This window comes from Odontesthes bonariensis, chromosome 14 (assembly GCF_027942865.1).
Source record: "Odontesthes bonariensis isolate fOdoBon6 chromosome 14, fOdoBon6.hap1, whole genome shotgun sequence".
Taxonomy (NCBI): Eukaryota; Metazoa; Chordata; class Actinopteri; order Atheriniformes; family Atherinopsidae; genus Odontesthes; species Odontesthes bonariensis.
This window is the reverse complement of record NC_134519.1, coordinates 5411681-5430208: the sequence shown is the minus strand read 5'-3', so window position 1 is coordinate 5430208 and position 18528 is coordinate 5411681. Positions and strand designations below refer to the sequence as shown.

At 44.3% G+C, this 18528-nt stretch overlaps 1 protein-coding gene across 1 annotated transcript in view; it reads left to right on the top strand.

Annotated features, from left to right (window-relative positions):
- Nucleotides 1–16967, top strand: part of myo10 (myosin X) — a 193702-nt gene extending 176735 nt beyond the window's left edge. Inside the window, exons 25-41 of the mRNA XM_075482688.1 lie at nucleotides 100–1041; nucleotides 2662–2782; nucleotides 5346–5589; nucleotides 5773–5868; nucleotides 7418–7511; nucleotides 8153–8208; nucleotides 8732–8874; nucleotides 9056–9247; nucleotides 10511–10668; nucleotides 10758–10881; nucleotides 11860–12157; nucleotides 12271–12478; nucleotides 13677–13813; nucleotides 13893–14013; nucleotides 14140–14616; nucleotides 14906–15097; nucleotides 15383–16967. Coding sequence (XP_075338803.1) covers nucleotides 100–1041; nucleotides 2662–2782; nucleotides 5346–5589; nucleotides 5773–5868; nucleotides 7418–7511; nucleotides 8153–8208; nucleotides 8732–8874; nucleotides 9056–9247; nucleotides 10511–10668; nucleotides 10758–10881; nucleotides 11860–12157; nucleotides 12271–12478; nucleotides 13677–13813; nucleotides 13893–14013; nucleotides 14140–14616; nucleotides 14906–15097; nucleotides 15383–15493 — 3714 coding nt within the window. The 3' untranslated portion in view covers nucleotides 15494–16967. The remainder of the gene's footprint in view (nucleotides 1–99; nucleotides 1042–2661; nucleotides 2783–5345; nucleotides 5590–5772; nucleotides 5869–7417; nucleotides 7512–8152; nucleotides 8209–8731; nucleotides 8875–9055; nucleotides 9248–10510; nucleotides 10669–10757; nucleotides 10882–11859; nucleotides 12158–12270; nucleotides 12479–13676; nucleotides 13814–13892; nucleotides 14014–14139; nucleotides 14617–14905; nucleotides 15098–15382) is intronic.
- The last annotated feature ends 1561 nt before the right edge of the window (nucleotides 16968–18528 follow it).

The following is an 18528-nucleotide window of genomic DNA, read 5'->3' as shown; positions in this document are numbered from 1 at the left end:
GATGCACCCTGCATGACGTCTGATACCGTAAAGGTTTTAGTGATGAGAACACAAAAAAAAAAACATTTCCATGAAATAGTTCCATATTTGTGTTGCCAGGCAGAGGAAGCCAGAAAACTGGAGGAGCTGCAGCATGCCGAAGAGATGGCCTCTCTGGTCTCGGCCCGGTCTCAGCTGGAAGGAATGGCTGCATCATCACCAGAAACCTCGGAGGAGCTGGAGGCGGCAGAGGCCTCTGAGGGCGAAGCGGTGATCCGGCCTCACGAGGCGTCTCAGGTGGAGGAGATCCTGCGGCTGGAGCGGGAGATCCAGACGTTGCAGAGGCGGAAGGAGCGCCAGGAGCTCTCTCTGACCGAGGCCTCGCTGAACCGCCTGCAGCTGCTCCGCGACCAGGAGCTCCGGCGGCTGGAGGACGAGGCCTGCAAGGCCGCGCAGCAGTTCCTCGACTCGCTGAACTTCGATGAGATCGACGAGTGCGTGAGGAACATCGAGAGCTCCCTGGGAGTAGGCGAGGAGGACGAGAAGGAGGACGGGCCGAGGCGAGGAAGCGACGAGGAGGAGGTGGACGAAGGGTTTGGGGCTGATGACGAGGCCTTCAAAGACTCCCCGAACCCAAGCGAGCACGGCCATTCGGATGGCCAGCGGACAAGCGGGATTCGAACTAGCGACGATTCATCAGAAGAGGACCCGTACGCCAACGACGGCGTGATTCCACCTCTGCCGCCCACCGGCCTGCTTCACCAGCCTTTACCGGCCGTGCCCCCCGCCTGCCACAGCGCCTCGTCCAGCGGGGACTCCGCCTACTGCCACCCGCAGGCGGCCTCCGAGGCGCAGTCCGACGAGCTGGTGGAGCTGATCCCTCCAGACGAGGACTCGGACTACGATCAGGATGACTACGACGAGGGCGCCATCGTGTCCAGCGGCAGCATGGCCTTCTCCAAACCTCGCAGCGGGCAGTGGTCCCCTGAATACCGCGGCTCCGTCAGCACCTACAACAGCTCGGGGGCTTACCGCTTCAGCTCAGAGGGCGCTCAGTCATCGGTGAGTTGGATCTCAGGCTGTGTTCGAAACCGCATACTAAATACTAGACACTACATACTACACACTACATACTACACACTACATACTACATACTACATACTACATACTACATACTACATACTACATACTGCATACTGCATACTCATCGATCAGACAGTATGCAGAGCGTTTACCCACAATGCATTTCGCTCCTGCCCGAGCCGAAATCAGCCGGCCTGAAGCTGATTTCCCTTAAGCTCTAAACTCTGTAAACTTTAGCAACATTTGAAACATTTTCAGGAGAGAAAGTAGTCGTTTAGATCCCCAACGTGTTGAAAACCTGACAAAATACCGGCTGTTTACAATTTTGTTCCCACGAATTCGGCGCTACTAAAGCTAGCCGCAGTGAGCAACGCACTTCTGATTATTTTCACAAAATAAAATACCCGTTGCCTTTTATCATAGGGAAAGCCATTACCATACAATTGGTGCTTTTGTTTTGAAAACAGGAAGTGAACCTACCCTCGTTGTAGCTAGCTTGAAACTGCCGTTTTGGCAGGAAATGACGATCGGCGACGTCACGTTACGTTGCATCTTGGGTAGTTTGAGTATGAGTAGTAACCTCATGATGCATACCCAACATTTCAGAGAATCTAGTATGCATCCGGGAACTTCTTGCTTACTCAAACTCGCTTACTAACTCAAAACGTTAGTAGGAGTAGTAGGAGAAGTATAAAACTGTTGGCTTAAAAGTTGTATTTGTCAAACTTCCAAGGTTCAGAATGAACCGACAGGCCCATTTTTTTCCATTTCTCCTCTGACTGTTAACGGCATCACTTCATGTTGTCCCAGCTTGCAGGCTTGTTCCCCGGGAGGTAGGTCTGTGCTCTGAGGTTAAATTAAAAGGATTTAGATTTCTTACATTTAAAGAATATGTTTACAATGGTTTACTAAGTTATAAAGACAGTATATGTTTAAATTACTTTAGAATTGCATGAAAATAAGAAATGCTGCATTTTCATTACCTAGGAACTGTTCATTTGTGTCCACAATCAGGTCCCCTGCTACTATTTTTATTATTATTATTCATGGCTACCGTAGTTTGGTGTATTTGGTGTATTTAAGTTGGTTCTCCTTAAATCTAAACACTGAAACTCTGAGGTTTAACAAAGATGCCAAAAATTCGATGTCTTATGTCGTCACCTCTTGCTACTCTAAGCCTAAGAGCTTTTCCAGAATTTTAACACAGATTTGGTTCCAAACTGTCAATTCAGGTGATGTTTGAAGCAGGTATTTTGGCAGTAATATTTTCTATATTTTGTTTCTATATATGGTTAAGTTCATCTATGTGTGCTTCAGAGAGATAAAAAGGGTATACTACTACAACTACTACACTATAGGATCTACTTAGACCTGAGCTTTTCTCAAACTTAAGAGCATTAGCAGTGAGCTCAACACTTTAAGCTTTGCAGTCTATTAAAGGACGCCCTTCGTGCCTTAACATGTTAACACTACCTTCCATGGCCTTGATAAATACCCCCAACAACTAACATTAGAGGTGTTCAGTTATGCCAACTTTGTGCCTCTCTTTCCTTTACATTATATCTGCTCATTTAGCCAATTCTGACTCTTTTGTTCCAGTTTGAGGACAGCGAAGACGACTTCGACAGATTTGACACGGATGACGAGTTGTCATACCGCAGAGACTCCGTCTACAGCTGCGTCACTCTCCCGTACTTCCACAGCTTCCTCTTCATCAAAGGTAACTCCTTTGCCATTGTGTGTTCTCCGGGTTTTAAAATGACTTTGGATGGGGGCGTAGTGGGTTGTGCAGGCACCCCCATGTACAGAGGCTACAGTCCTCGCTGCAGTCGGCCCCGGTTCGATTCCCACATCTGATGGCCCTTTACTGCATGTCATTCCCCCTCTCTCTGTTCCAGCTTCCTGTCTCTCTCGTCAACTATCCTGCTCATTAAAGGCATGAAAAGCCCAAAAACACATTTAAAAAATGACAAAAGAACTGATTTAGAAGAATAACATTTGTACTAGGGATGCACCGATCCGATATTTGGATCGGATATCGGTACCGATATGGAAGAAAATTCGAGATCGGGTATCGTGACAATGGGCCGATCCATATCACCGTTTTTTGGGGGGGGGTTTCCCCTTGTTTTGTCCAGCATTGGCATTCATCCAAGGGCTTTCTGCCCCCTCTAGTGTTAAAAAACTTAAGTTTTTTTGTTACCAAGCTAGAGAAGCTATTGTTTTGTTCAGATGCCTTTGTAATGGATGTTTAATTACCATTTGCACTGAACTATAAAAAGAGCTGATTGCTATTATACAACCAAGCTATTGTTTTTTTTCTCAATTTCAGCTCCTTTATTATTTTTTAATATTTATTTTCCTTTACGTTGGATTTTGAGTCCCTAATTGCGCTGACTGAACCAGTTCCATTTGTTATATTTTTATGGTTAAGATTGTTTTACTGGTGCACAATTATTAAATAAATAAATAATTCAGTGCATTCATATCTGTTTATTTGTTTTAAGTCTGATGTTGCCTTGCACTAATGAATGATCCCAGTCTTTTCCACACAATGGGCCTCATGCAAGAACCGTTCGTACGCACAGATTTGTTCTTAAATCGTCCGTACGAGTGATTTAAGAGAACTTGCGCATTCACCAATCTTTTCGTATTTTACGTTTTCTTTCAGGTGCGTACAGAATTTACGAGTGATCCAGACCTGTCGTAGGAGTTTCGTAAAATAGTCCGCTGTTATTCAAATCAAGTTTGCTTGACTAATGGATTGTATATTTAATTACTTTGAAGAAAACATAAATAAATATACATTATACCCCATAAGCATGCTGACATTATTTTGTTTGACTTAAATTGTGCACTATTGAAGGTTCATTTGAATCTGTAACGGGAAGCGCAGCGGCTGTCTTGCTACTTTTGGATGCCTTAGCGCGTCAGGCTCTTGGAAGAGAACGTGTGGAGACAGACAAATGGCTGACATCGCAATTAAGATTCCCAAGGACTGTGCTGCTACAAATATGAAGCTTCCTAGAGCCACGACTCCAGAGAGAAACACGCCGATCAAACCCAATTCCACACACGCCCACCATCCTTACCATCTTTGGATTTTTGGCCACTGGAACCTTTCAGAGGGAGATTGGAGACAGATCGGGGGTGTCCCAGTCCTCTGTGAGTCGTGCGCTCCCCTTGGTCATCAAAGCTCTCATCAGTTTATCATCCATGGTACATCAGATTCCCATACACCTCTGTCCAACAAGTACAAATTAAGAGGGACTTTCATCCTGTGGCTGGACTGCCAATCATAATTGGAGCACGAGACACATATACGCATCAAAGCACCCGTGCTGTCGGGAGCGCACTGAGCTGAAGGCCAGGTGGGTGCCAGATTTGCGCAATATTGCCATGATGAACAAGGGTCTCCTACTACCTGAACCAGCTCAGGGACACCAGAAGGTGTGGTGCCAGAAGACCCCCCTCATGGACCACCCCATCAAAGAGCCATCATGATGAGGCAACAACTGATTGCACGGCTTTAGTTGCAGTCATCGAGCGCCTGGCCATGGCGAGACGTCTTTTTAAGCCATTTTCATATCAAACCATTTTTTTTTTTTATTTCGGTGACATGGTATTAACAACACTCCTAATTGTTTCCCATTTCTTCGCTTTAGCAGGCCCCGTAATTCCACTGCTGACACTGCTAAAAATGACAGATTTTCCTTTTTGGATCTCTGAAAGCAGAACTTCTGTCTCAGAGCCCGTAAAGTTGTTCTTTTAGCGCCTTGATGCCATTCTCATGACTCAACACTCAACACTTCCTGGCACAGGAGAGAGGAAGCACAGCCTTATATGGTATCATTTTGGGCGTGCAGTATGCAAATCTACTATCCTCGTGCACATGAACTTAGATACGCACAGGTGTGATTCATCATTTACGCAGGTCGTTTACACACTTTTTCTGAAGGTAAGAGCGCATGTTGAATCTGACGTGGCGTGTTCGTACGAGACCTTCTTGCGAAAAAAGTGAGAGAAATTTAGAATAAAAATACGAAAATGTTCTTGCATGAGGCCCATTGAAACTTACCGGTTGTTACCATGATTCCGCGCTGTTTTTCCGGATCGGTATCGGCCGATACTAAACCTCAGATATCGGTATCGGAGGTGACAAAAGCGGATCGGCGCGTCCCTACTTTGTACCATCTGCATTCACGGCCCTCCTCCTCAGCGATCAACTGTAGCAGACGAACATGTGGAGACTGGAGTAAAAATCTCGTATTTTTCATCTTCAGGCGGCCTGATGAACACGTGGAAGCGGCGCTGGTGTGTTCTGAAGGACGAGACCTTCCTGTGGTTCCGGGCCAAGCAGGAGGCCCTGAAGCAGGGCTGGCTGCACAAGAAGGGAGGCGGCTCGTCCACGCTGTCCCGCCGCAACTGGAAGCGCCGCTGGTTCGTGCTGCGGCAGAGCAAGCTGATGTACTTCGAAAACGACGGCGAGGAGAAGATGAAGGGGGTGCTGGACATGCACGATGCTAAGTAAGAACGCAAGAGATTAGTTTACGCAACGATATTTGTAGAATTGTTCATGTGCTTTAGGATTAAAGCTGTGGTTAGGTTTTGGAAAAGCATATGTTCATATATTTATTATATATATTATATATTTGGTTGGGAGGAACTAGAATTTTGACGTTTCTTTCCCTTTATTTTCGCACTTTGCAGAGAAATCATTGACAACACTGGCAAAGAGAATGGAATCGACATAGTGATGCCAGAGAGGACCTACCATCTGATCGCAGAGTCGGCTGAGGATGCCAGGTGACTTGTGTTTCTCATGCTGCCTACGCGCTGGTGAAAACGGGTTTTTAGTTCATTCAGACAGCTGCTGTGCATGTGGCTGACGGATCTGTAGCATCAGAGAACATCAGGAAACCGGCACAAAGCGTATGCTGCTCTCACTATCGACTGTTCTGTCATTTCCACGTTTGGCCTGAACCCCAACACACACACACACACACACACACACACACACGCTCAAATTCAAAGTCACAAACAATGTAATGGGCAGCAGGTATTGTGGCTTCTGGGTCAATGTGCCGGTTACCCCTGGCAACACATTGATTTCCTCTTAAAGGGACAGTCCACCCCCTTCATATGGCTGATTTTATCAATAGAAAAGCTGCGTTTGTGTACCTGTACCAGTATTACTCATGGTATAGTGACATAAGATGACTACCTCGTCACATAGTTGGGATTCCAACTTAATCATTGGCATGTTCTTATGTCCAAGCCTGTTCTCGATGCCTCTGGTCCTACAGTTATTAAGAGAAGCTCAGGAAACTGGTCCTTGCTCACAGGATGCTGTCTGCTCCCAGAGGCTGTAGCTAACTGGGAAAATGGCTTTCAAGCAAACTGCTGCCTTTGCGTGGAGAACTGAGAAGCTGTTTGAATTTAAATTAAAGCAATTTTCCGGAACTTAAACATGGAAAAGATGATGTTTTTGTTACATCCTTGTTCAAATCCAGGTTAGATAAGAAAAACTAAGCATATAAGGAGTTACTGTATATGAATAATAAATACAAAACCATATAGGAAACTATAAGTATAATGGAAGGGACTATATGAACAGCTCTATGTGCGAGTTGAGTGTTGTGAGATATGAATTATTGCCAGGAACACACATTCTGGGCCATCTGTTCGTTCAATGAATCCTGTCTCCTTTCATACGTATGTGTAGAAATAAAAGCTTTGTTTTATTTTACCTATGAAATGAGTCACCAATAGGGTCAAAGTTGGGGGTGAAGGCTAATGTTTAGGGTGGCGTTTGGGTTAATCTCCCATCTACAGTGAATTAAAGTCAGTGCAAGCTTGTTCTGTTTCTGTGCATGTGTGCACATGTGTGCATGTGTGTGCATGTGTGTGCACGTGTGTGCACGTGTGCGTTGGCAGCAGGTTCACAATGCATGGGGCCAACATCAGCTCCATATGTCTGCGACAGTCCGAACACAAAAAAACCTTCATTTCTGTTCTGTTTGTGCATAAATGTGATGTGTTCAGGAACACAAATGTGTGTCGGTCTGATAACTCAGAGATTCACAGACATTATTTCAGCCATAATAACTAAACAAACTAAATTGTCTCCTCTTGGTGAGCTGATTTTGACATGTCAAAGTGAAACACTCTGGATAACGAATGTAAACCAGGCTTAACTAAACGCATCCTTGTGTGTCTTTCTTTCAAAAACTCCAGATAAATAAGATAAATCCTGTGTCTGATGTTAGAACCGGACTAGATGTTGCTGTAACACTTTAGGACTCAGATGTGATGAAATGAAACACTGATGTTGATGGTGTCTCCATGGTTACAGTCAGTGGTTCAGCGTGCTGAGTCAGGTCCACGGCTCCACAGAACAGGAGATCAGAGAGATGCACGACGAGCAGGCCAATCCCCAGAATGCTGTGGTGAGTACTGCGAGGACACAAAGCACCCTGGGAAATCATTGCCATGCCGCATGCATCCCTCCACAGAGAGGGGCCTGATAACTGAAGGCTCTGCCTCCCAAACTACTTTAGAAACTCTGGGAACCTCAAGTAAACCTGCAGTCTGAGAGCAAAGTGCTCTGCTGGGAAAATATCTCATAATGAGATCTTTAAGAAATGATGGATCTCGGTCATTAAGAGCTTTATATGTGAGGAGAAACGCCCCCCTTTAAATTCAGCTGTCACTGAATTTAGTCTCAATGACTGTAAGATGATATTAATGCATCTAATCTTTGACTCAGCAAGTTTGTGCTCGCATGACAAATATTTCGTATCATCAATCCCCAAACTAGAGTCTACTGCAGAGGAGCTGCTTTTAGCTTGATAAAGATGGGAGTTTGTTTGAGAAATGTTTTCATTTTAATGTTGTTGTAGCTCAGTGGACACAAACGTGGAGTGAATATTATCTCTTTTCCATGTACCTGTGATCGAATGTGTCCACGTTTTGGTGTGTCTGATGATTGTTTTTTAGGGAACAGACAAAGGTCAAAGTTATTACTCACACCCTGAACACTCTTATTAAATCCTCCCCCATCTCTCTCTGTGTGTGTGCGTCTCCTCAGGGAACGCTGGATGTGGGGATGATCGATTCGGTTTGTGCGTCGGATAATCCTGAGAGGTAAGGACGGGCATCAAACACCACGTCACGTTTTAACCAAAGTGAAAGAACCGAGCGCCACACTGGAAAAAAATCTAAGTCTTAACAAGTATATTTGTCTAATTTCTAGTCAAAATATCTCATTACACTTGATATAATACACAACTGCCTAACAAGTACTATTTCAGCCAGATATAGGGACTTGTTTTAATACAATGCATCTTGAAAACATCTTGTTTTGAGTCACATATCATATGAAACAAGCTTTTTTTTCATTTGAAGAGGTTTTTAAGCTAATTTTAAGATCACTTTTTTTTTTTAAAATCTCTTTTTATTAAACACAAAACAGAGTTACATTCTTGGCTTAAGATACAGATTTTCACTAGCAGATTTATTGCTTATTTCAAGCAAAAACGTCTTGTATTTGTTGTTTTTTTCCTTATTTTTGGAGGGGCATTTTATCCAGTGTAACGTTTTTATTTGGACGATAAAAGCAAAACCACCTCCCATCTGTGTGCTTATCAACATCTGTGACCCGCCACAGGCCGAACTCCTTCGTCATGATCACTGCAAACCGTGTGCTGCACTGCAATGCCGACACGCCTGAGGAGATGCACCACTGGATCACTCTGCTGCAGCGCTCCAAAGGAGACACCCGGGTCGACGGGCAGGAGTTCATCATCAGAGGTGCAATCACACTTTAAGAGTTTAACAGGGTACAGAGAACCTGGAAGGCAACACAGACCTTACAAGAAGTGCAAACAAAATGTCCATTTCATGGGATTTACAATCATTAGCAAGATCAACACAAGAGAAAACACTTCAAAAAGACTAATTAAAAAATAACTAATTTAATTCTTTCCACCAGGCTGGCTGCACAAAGAGATGAAGAACAGCTCCAAAGCGTCCCTGAAGCTGAAGAAGCGTTGGTTTCTGCTTACCCACAATTCCCTGGATTACTACAAGAGCTCGGAGCGCAATGCCCTGAAGCTGGGGACGCTGGTGCTGAACAGCCTCTGCTCAGTGGTGCAGCCCGACGAAAAGGTCTACAAAGAGACCGGTAAGAGAGGGAAACCCAACATGAACATCATTCTGGGAGATTCTTTTCTAAATAAAGAGGTTCTCGTCAGTGCAGCCAAAAATTGTACTCAAGTAAAAGTACTGTTACATCAATAGGACTCAAATAAAAGTAAAAAGTATTCATCCAAATAATTACTTGAGTAAGAGTAAAAAAGGTGAAAAAACTACTCAAGTACTGAGTAACTGTTGAGTAACGTCTGATTTATTTGTTAACACAAGCATTCAATCAGACAGACAAAAATACTAAATAATCATCTTTAGGCAAATTAGAGTTCATCCAATTGATCAAATAAATTAAAATTAATTAATTAATTACAAAATAGCTTAAATTAAAAATAATCCAGGCAAATTTAAGAACTTCAATAAAAAATAAAAGAGACTTAGGAAATGTGTAAAACATATGTAACCCATATGTAACCTAAAAACAAACATTCACCTATCCATGGGGGAAAAACGAGTTTAGGAAACTTAGCGCTACATGTTTCCTCAGGTTAGATGTTGAGTTTCTGCTGAAATGTGCGTTTGTTTTGGTTGCCACAGAAGACACATAATGTAGCTGCTGTTTCTCACTCTTTGTAAGGTAAACATGCTTTCAGTATGAGGCCTCGTCTGCGTCTTCATTTCCCACTGTTGGTTCTGACATTTTTCATCTGTTTCTTTCTTTGTTTGCTACGACTGCTAATGCTAAAGCTAACCCGTCCCGCCGCTGAGATCGAGTACGGTCACGTGACCAGACTGCACGGCCGCGTCTGATTGGTGGAACACAGTCAGGTGGTAGAGCCTTTGGTGGAAGTCTCTCTCTCTGTCAGAATAAAACATTAAAATGAGGCGTACGCGGGGGGATAAAAATAATGAGGCGTAGAATACCAAAGAGGTAAGAAGAAAAGTAACCAGCTCATTGTAGCCTAATGTAGCGGAGTAAGAGGACAGTTTCTGCTGCACACATCTACTCAAGGAAAAGTAAAAAGTATAGAGATTTAAAACTACTCCTAGAAGTATCATTATTTCAAAAACTTACTAAAGTAAATGTAACTCGTTGCTACCCACCTCTGGTTCTCGTCCAACACAAAACATTGCCTGACTTATATAAAGCAGCGATATATCATGGTCTCAATGCAACTGATCTGAGCCTCTTTATGCTAACTTTGCTAACTTTGCTAGCTTCCCTTACATATTCCCGCCTGCTGCCAGAAACAGTAACGCAGGCTTTTCTCAGCATCACAGCACCGACTTTCTTTTACAGGGTATTGGAAAGTGATCGTGTATGGCCGTAAACACTCGTACCGACTTTGCTGCAAACTGCTGAATGAAGCCACGCGCTGGGCCAGCGCCATCCAGAACGTCATAGACACCAAAGCGCCCATCGACACACCGACCCAGCAGCTCATCCAGGACATCAGGGTAGGAAACTGCTGGAAAAAGCTTCCTCTTCACGTATAAGTGTTAACATCTAACTCCGTGCTGAAGCCATGTTCTTCTGCTGTGTGCAGGAGAACTGTCTGAACCTGGAGGTGGTGGAGCAGATCTACAAGAGGAACCCCATCCTCCGCTTCAGCCACCACCCGCTGCACTCACCGCTGCTGCCGCTGCCCTACGGAGACATCCACCTCACCGGTGAGTCCCTTTACATGAAGGTGGAGGGATCTAAAATCCTCACTGCAGCTTTTCGGCCCATCTACTCTAAACGAGAGTCTTCAACACATAAATATTAGGGCTGGGCAACGATTAAAATGTTTAATCTAATTAATCACATGATTTCCCTGATTAATCACTTTTAATTGCATTTGTACGCAAAATCCCAATATGAATCCAAAAGTAGTGTATAGCTTTTAGCATTTAGCTTTATTTTAAATGTGCTGCCATATGAATGAAAGTGCCATAACATTTGTTGTGCAAACACACTTTTAACATCAGCATCTTTCTGTAGTTTTTATGTAGAAGCCTCGCTCCACTGTCTGTTTCCTTGAATGACTTGCTGCTATCAGTTGTGTGTTTTGCCTTTAAGTGATATTTTAGACTGGAACTACTACGCTGAGAAGACAATTCAACTTGGCTGTAAATGCAGGAGTTTGGTTTTTTTTTTGGTTTTTTTTAAATACGTGGTTTTATGTTGAAACAAGTAAAACAGGAAGTAGCGCCGGTTAGCTCCGTGAGCTTCACACAGAGACCGAGGAGCACCTGTAACGGTGATGTTAGCTGCTAGTTTATCTTTATTTTATTACTCCATGCTTCGTGGTGTTTTCTGTAACTGTGTGAATGTGATGCATTCAACAGACTTTTACAATGATAAAATAACTAATAAAACCTGTGTTAATGCGTGTGTTAAATGTGTTAATAAAATATTTATCGGCGTTAAATAATTAACAAGTTAAAGCGATAATAACGAGTTAACGTGATAATAACGAGTTAACGCGATAATAACGAGTTAACGTGATAATAACGAGTTATCGTGATAAAAACGAGTTAACGCGATAATAACGAGTTAACGCGATAGTAACGAGTTAACGTGATAAGAACGAGTTAACGTGATAATAACGAGTTAACTGGCCCAGCCCAAATAAAGACGTATCTCTGACCTTCTCCTTCCCCCAGTTCTGAGGAGCAGGAGCTACACGACGCTGCAGGATGAAGCCCTCAGAGTGTTCAGCTCCCTGCAGCACCTGGACGGAGTGGCTGACCCCGTCCCCATCATCCAGGGCATCCTGCAGACGGGCCAGGAGCTCAAACAGCTCCGCGACGAGCTCTACTGCCAGCTGATCAAGCAGACCACGCGGCCGCCGCAGCCCGGCGGTCCGGGGAACCTCTGCGGCTGGAAGATCTTGGCCTGCATGTCCTGCACCTTCGTTCCTACCAGAAGCATCCTCAGATACCTCAAATTCCACCTGAAGAGGTGATCACGGACAGATCGGCATGTGAACGGATGCTGCTGTAGATGCTCCTTATTTTAAACAGGTCAGAGCTCAGATTTATGTGATGGAACGTTGTTTGTTTTTCCCTCTGTAGGACCCGTGAACTCTTCCCCGGTTCAGAGATGGATCGTTTCGCTGCTTTCGCCCTTGATTCTTTAAAGAAGACTCGAGCCAGGGAGAATGTTCCGTCGCAGGAGGAAATCCGCTCCATCGTGGCCCGGCAGGAGATGAGCACCACAGTTCACTGCCACGGAGGAGGATCCTGCAAGATCACCATCAACTCGCACACCACTGCAGGAGAGGTGGGTTTGCTGGGGCTCGGGTTGGATCTGAAGGGCAGTGACGAGAATATCACGCTTCGGTTCAGGGTTTTTTACAAAATGCATTTTTACAAGGCAGACAAAAACAATAGACACAAATACAGTCCCCGGCACAGCTAGCTCTCCTGAAACATGCCTACAAAAGCAAATGGATGGTACATTCACACGTAAGTTTATTCTGAACCACCTAAAACAACGTGTTATTCATACACATTTCCAGGCATTGCTTGGGCTTTGGAAACTGATATAAATTAGGGCTGGGCAACGATTAAAATGTTTAATCTAATTAATCACATGATTTCCCTGATTAATCACGATTAATCGCATTTGTACGCAGAATCCAAAAATGAATCCAAAAGTAACGTATAGCTTTTAGCATTTAGTTTTATTTTAAATGTGCTGCCATATGAATGAAAGTGCCATAACATTTGTTGTGCAAACACACTTTTAACATCAGCATCTTTCTGTAGTTTTTATGTAGAAGCCTCGCTCCACTGTCTGTTTCCTTGAATGACTTGCTGCTATCAGTTGTGTGTTTTGCCTTTAAGTGATATTTTAGACTGGAACTACTACGCTGAGAAGACAATTCAACTTGGCAGTGTTTACAGATGACTTTGGTTCTGTCGACTCCGCCGTCTGGAAGAACTTTAACATGAAAATGGCCGAGTAAAAGTTCCGTACCCTTCTCCATGTTTGGTGGATCCGCCGATTACTTTCTTTTCCGGTTCCACAGCAGACAGCAGCAGACTTTTACAAAATAAAAGCCTGTGAGCAACAGACTTTTATAAAATAAATAATAAAATAATAAGTTGGTTGAGCAGGCGTCCCATGTACAGAGGCTATAGTCCTCACTGCAGCTGGCCCCGGTTCGAGTCCCGCATCGGACGTCCCTATTCCGCATGTTGTTCCCCCTCTCTCTGCCCCCTGCTTCCTGTCTCTCTTCCTGTCTCTCTGAACTTTCCATTAAAGGCACAAAAGCAAAAAAATGTTGTTAAATTTTGTGTATTTGTTTTTTAAAAAATAGATAAATAAAACCTGCGTTAATGCGCGATAAAATATTTATCGGCGTTAAATAATTAACTAGTTAACGCGATAATAACCAGTTAATAACTCGCCCAGCTTTAATATAAACACATTTCTTGTTCTTGAGAGTTTAACCGATGCATCTGTTTTGTTTCAGGTGGTGGAGAAGCTGATCCGGGGTCTGGCCATGGAGGACAGCAGGAACATGTTCGCTCTGTTCGAACACAACGACGCCGCAGAAAAAGCCATCGAGAGCCGCACCGTGGTGGCCGACGTGCTCGCCAAATTTGAAAAGTAAGTGTGGGCGCGTCTTGTTTTAGCAAACGTTTCTGCTTCCCGCCACCGTCACCAACACTCAGTCTGCGCTCTCCAGACATTCAGCGAGTCCGGACGAAAGCAACACGGGCTGGAAGTTCTACTTCAAACTCTACTGCTTCCTGGACACGGACAATGTTCCCAAAGACAGCGTGGAGTTCGCCTTCATGTTTGAACAGGTACAACGTTGGTGCTCTCTTATTTATATGTCAGAATGTGGTTGTGGGCTGAGAATAAAACAGTTTGTATTAAAAATGAAAGAATGTTCCAGAGAAGTTCACATTTGTTTTTCCTGCCCCATTAAGGCGCACGAAGCGGTGATTCGTAGTCAGTATCCGGCCCCTGAGGAGACCCTTCAGTTCTTAGCCGCCCTGAGGCTTCAGTACCTGCTGGGCGACCACAGCTCCCAGGCCAACCTCCCCGAAGTGTCCCAAGTCTTCCCCATGGCACGGCTGCGGACCCGGGTGGAGAACTCTGCCAAGACCTTCACTCCGGGCGCCGGCTCGGTGGCCGACCGCTCCGGGACGGCGGAGAGGAAGCGCTCCAGCTTCCTGGAGGGAACGCTGAGGCGGAGCTTCAGGAGCGGCTCGCTGAGTCGGCAGAAGCTGGAGGAGGAGAACAGTCTGGAGGCGTGGATGAGGGAGGAAGCGGTGGCCGTGAAAACCAGCGTGATGGACAAGTGGAAGAAGCTGCAGGGCATGAACCAGGAACAGGCCATGGTGAAATACATGGCGCTGGCGAAGGAGTGGCGGGGATACGGCTCCACGCTGTTCAATGTAGAGGTGAGGCCCATTAGCATTAGCATTAGCTTTAGCATTAGCATGTCAAATACCAGGAAGCATTTTAGGAGCTACTGGTTAAAGGGATAGTTCGCATCTTTTGACATGAAGCTGTATAACATCCCATATCAGCAACATCATTTCTGAACATCTTCTTACCCCCTGCTGCGTCCTGTGAGCAGAGTTCCAGCCTCGTTTTGGTGCTGATGAAGGTAGTCCGGCTAGTTGGCTGGGGTTTAAAAAATAAAACCTGAAGTGGGTCTGATGAACCGATCTCTTCCTGTTGTTTCAGTGTCGGGATGGAGCGTTCCCCTCTGAACTGTGGCTGGGCGTCAGCAGGGAGGCCATATCGGTGTACAAGCGCGGGGAGCCGTGGCCTCTGGAGGTTTTCCCGTACGAGCAGATCCTTTCCTTCGGAGCGCCGCTTCCCAACACCTACAAGATCGCCGTCGAGGGCCGAGAGCTGGTCTTCGAAACCCAAATGGTTGGCACAGCACGACAAACACGCAAACCAAACATCTGTTCGGCTTTTCCGCTCATGGTTGAATAAAAGGGGGGTCGTGATATTAATATTAGCATTAATATCGTCAAAACATTGACTGCAAAACGGCATTTTGACCTGCAGTTCAATTACCAAAAGAAACATGAAGGCTTTTCCAAGTTTTACCTTTGTATTGCACAACATCGTTTTGGCCATTAAAATGATAAAGGTAAAAATCTGATGTCAGCCAAAAACCTTCATAATCGATCCTTTTTTTCTCCCCGGCAGGTCATGGACATCGCTAAGCTAATGAAGGCCTACATTAGCATGATTGTCAAGAAGCGCTACAGCAACTGTCATTCCATCAGCAGCCACGGGAGTCAGTGTGGCACCTGGTGAACCAACTGGAAGGTCAACTGGAAGGACGAGGGAGGGGGGGGTGTCGCTGCTGGCTGTGCGTGGACACCAATCCCCTTCAGTCCGGAGATAGAGAGACGTTTATATCGCTTTACGTCAGCCCGGCGTCCTGCTGGAGATGAACCGCAAATGCTCTCGCTGTAAATTTTCATTCCAAACTTCACGCATCCACTTCTGACAGATCCACTTGACCTTCGAAACCCCAAAGTGCTTTTGTGGACAAACCTCCTGAAAGTATTCCAGCGAGCCATTTGGGAATTCTACGAAACAAAAGATGAAAAAGCCTCTAAAAAGCTTTCAAGAGTTATGAAAGGAGGTGGGAATAAGTGGTTTGCTCATCAGTTCATCTGAATCTGTTATTGGCTTAAGAAGTCTCTATGAAGCAGCTTTCAGTGGCAAACGGGAAGGAATGTAGAGAAGTGCAAATGCTGCACCAGGTCCAAAAGAAATGTGTTCATTTACAGGATATAAACTAATTCAACCAGGGCTCACATCAGAGTGGCAAAGCTAGCATTACCTGACCTCATGGGGCGACCTCAGAGGGCTATTAGTCAAGGTTCCAGTGCGTAGGTCAGGAGATGATGCCCATAACCAATCAGCAGAGGAGAGACGAAGGAACAAAATGGCGCTCTGCACAAGCTCCCATTTTCCAGATCCAGGCTTTGACCTGGAAGAGCAATCAGCCCACAGAAGACCAAGCTGGGAACAACACGACATTTCTAAGATTAACTGCTGAATTCATCGCTCCACATGGTAACGATTTGCCACCAGCTAAATGGTTTGATTGTCCAATCTTTGGAAACGAATGTTGACCCCGGAGACTCCTGGATTTATCAGAGATGGATCTAAGTTTCTGCTTAAAAAGGATAAAAAGATGAGCTGCCAAACGTTAAACCACCTGAACTTTTCTCTGTTTCTCATACCAAAGAAAATCAGCCGAATGTTCAACACGATCTTGCCTTGTCATCGGTTTCCCATCAAGTCTTTTTACTTAAAAAAAAAACAAAAAACTTGTTTTATTAGAAAACTCTCTGCCCGATGCCCACGTCTCCGTGGCAACAGTGAATGTTGTCGGTGGGCGGTTCCGTTTGTCGATGCAACTGAAGGTTTTAAGAAAGGTGCGTCTGAATGCATTTTCCTTCATTAAAGAAGAAGAAGAAGAAAAAGAGGCAGAAATGATGCGGGGGAAAAAGAAGAGGAACAACTGAAGCCTTTTCCTTTCCAGGATGATCTGCTCCCTGTAAATAATAATATGCAGCCTTTCCTCTGATTGTTTTTAAGGGATTTTCTGATGATGGAGAGATCCCAAGTGCCTGTTTGAGCTACAGCAGGATGGTGTCTCATTGATGCCACTCTCAGTCTGAAAGGTGCTCCAGCGCTCCCTTTAACTGCCAATGTATTCCTGCACTGCCGCACACGTCCAGCTGTGCAACTCATTCCAGCTGTGCAACTCATTCCAGCTGTGCAACTCATTCCAGCTGTGCAACTCATTCCAGCCAGGCTTGCTAAAGAACTGCGTTTGTCATCGGTTAGAAATGATGGAAATGATGGAAATGATGGCAGAGCGGCTGCACAGTTTCAGACACTTTCTTTGTCCCGATTTGTCTGAATGTCTCTCGTTTGTTTTAGTTAATCAAGTCGGCTCATTTGCTGGAAATCTCACTTCTTGACAAGCAAACTGGGATCTGAAACCTACAAAAAAAAAAACCTACCTAAAGTACTGAGATCTCTTTATCTCCCCCTGCTGGCAACAACGCAGAATTACCCTTAAAGCAACAGATGCCTCCAGTCTTGGAAAGTGAATCCAAATGAATATAAATTACTGTTGGATTATGAATCAGTGGAGCAGGTTGAAGTCTGAATGCCTTGCTCAGCTGGACTGCTGCAGTGCAACATTCCTCCAACATTTCAGTGGAGCTCCGCGGGCGGCAGATCCATCCAAAGATACTCGTGCAGGTTCCTTCCACAGTGCCTTGTTGTACATTGTGTAAACTTACTTTACAAGCGTGGATTTCTTCCCCTCTTTTTTTTTTTTTGTATAATGTGCAATGTTCTATAAATATAATGCTCATATAATCAGGTGGCTGTACATTTCATTCTGTGGGTCTTCACCTTTCCGAATGATCGTCACTTCTCTCATCTCGTGTTTCCTTTGTGTATCTTTTAAAATCTACATTAGCGGCGTCGTGTGTTGATCTGGTGATTCTAAAAATAAAAGGTTACATATCTGATCAGAAATGGCTTTTATTGTGAAAATCTTTTCCTTCACTTTATGCTAATTTGTAGGTTTATATTTCATATACTGTTAGACACAATCTGGGATGTCATCACTTTATTCTTTAAACAATGTTGAACTGAACTTAACTAGATGCTACTTTATTAATCCTAAAGGGAAATTAAATTGTTTGTTTGTTATGTGTAAAAGATGCATTTTAAATCAAACCTCTGCAGGACTCGCTCTAAAAGAAGTCCGGTGCAAAGCCTCTCTATCCAGCTTTGTCTCCTTCAACAACATCTTTCCAGGCTTTTCCAACACCAAATAAATGTGCCCGAGGGAGTTCCAATCCTCCAAACTCTCCTACGTTCACCCAGTTATCAGATCACAGTTTCTTCTTCTACTGATTTCTGATCTCGTGTTTCTGTCTCCTGAAACTCCAATCCATGGAAACCTGTAAAATGTTAATAAACGTAGAAGGCAACGATTTGCAAATGTCATAAACCAATATTTCATTCACAATAGGACATAGAAAACATATCGAATGTTTGAAGTAGGGCTGGGTGAGTTTACTCGTGATTATTTAACACCGATAAATATTTTATCGCGTATTAACTCGGGTTTTATTTTTATTAAATAAATATAACAAAACATTTTTTTGGAGGCATTTTTTTTTATTATTATTTTTTGGGGCTTTTGTGCTTTAAATGGAGAGAGGGGGAACGACACGCAGCACAGGGCCGAACCGGGGCCAGCTTCAGCGAGGACTCTGTACATTTTATTATTGTAAAAGTCTGTTGCT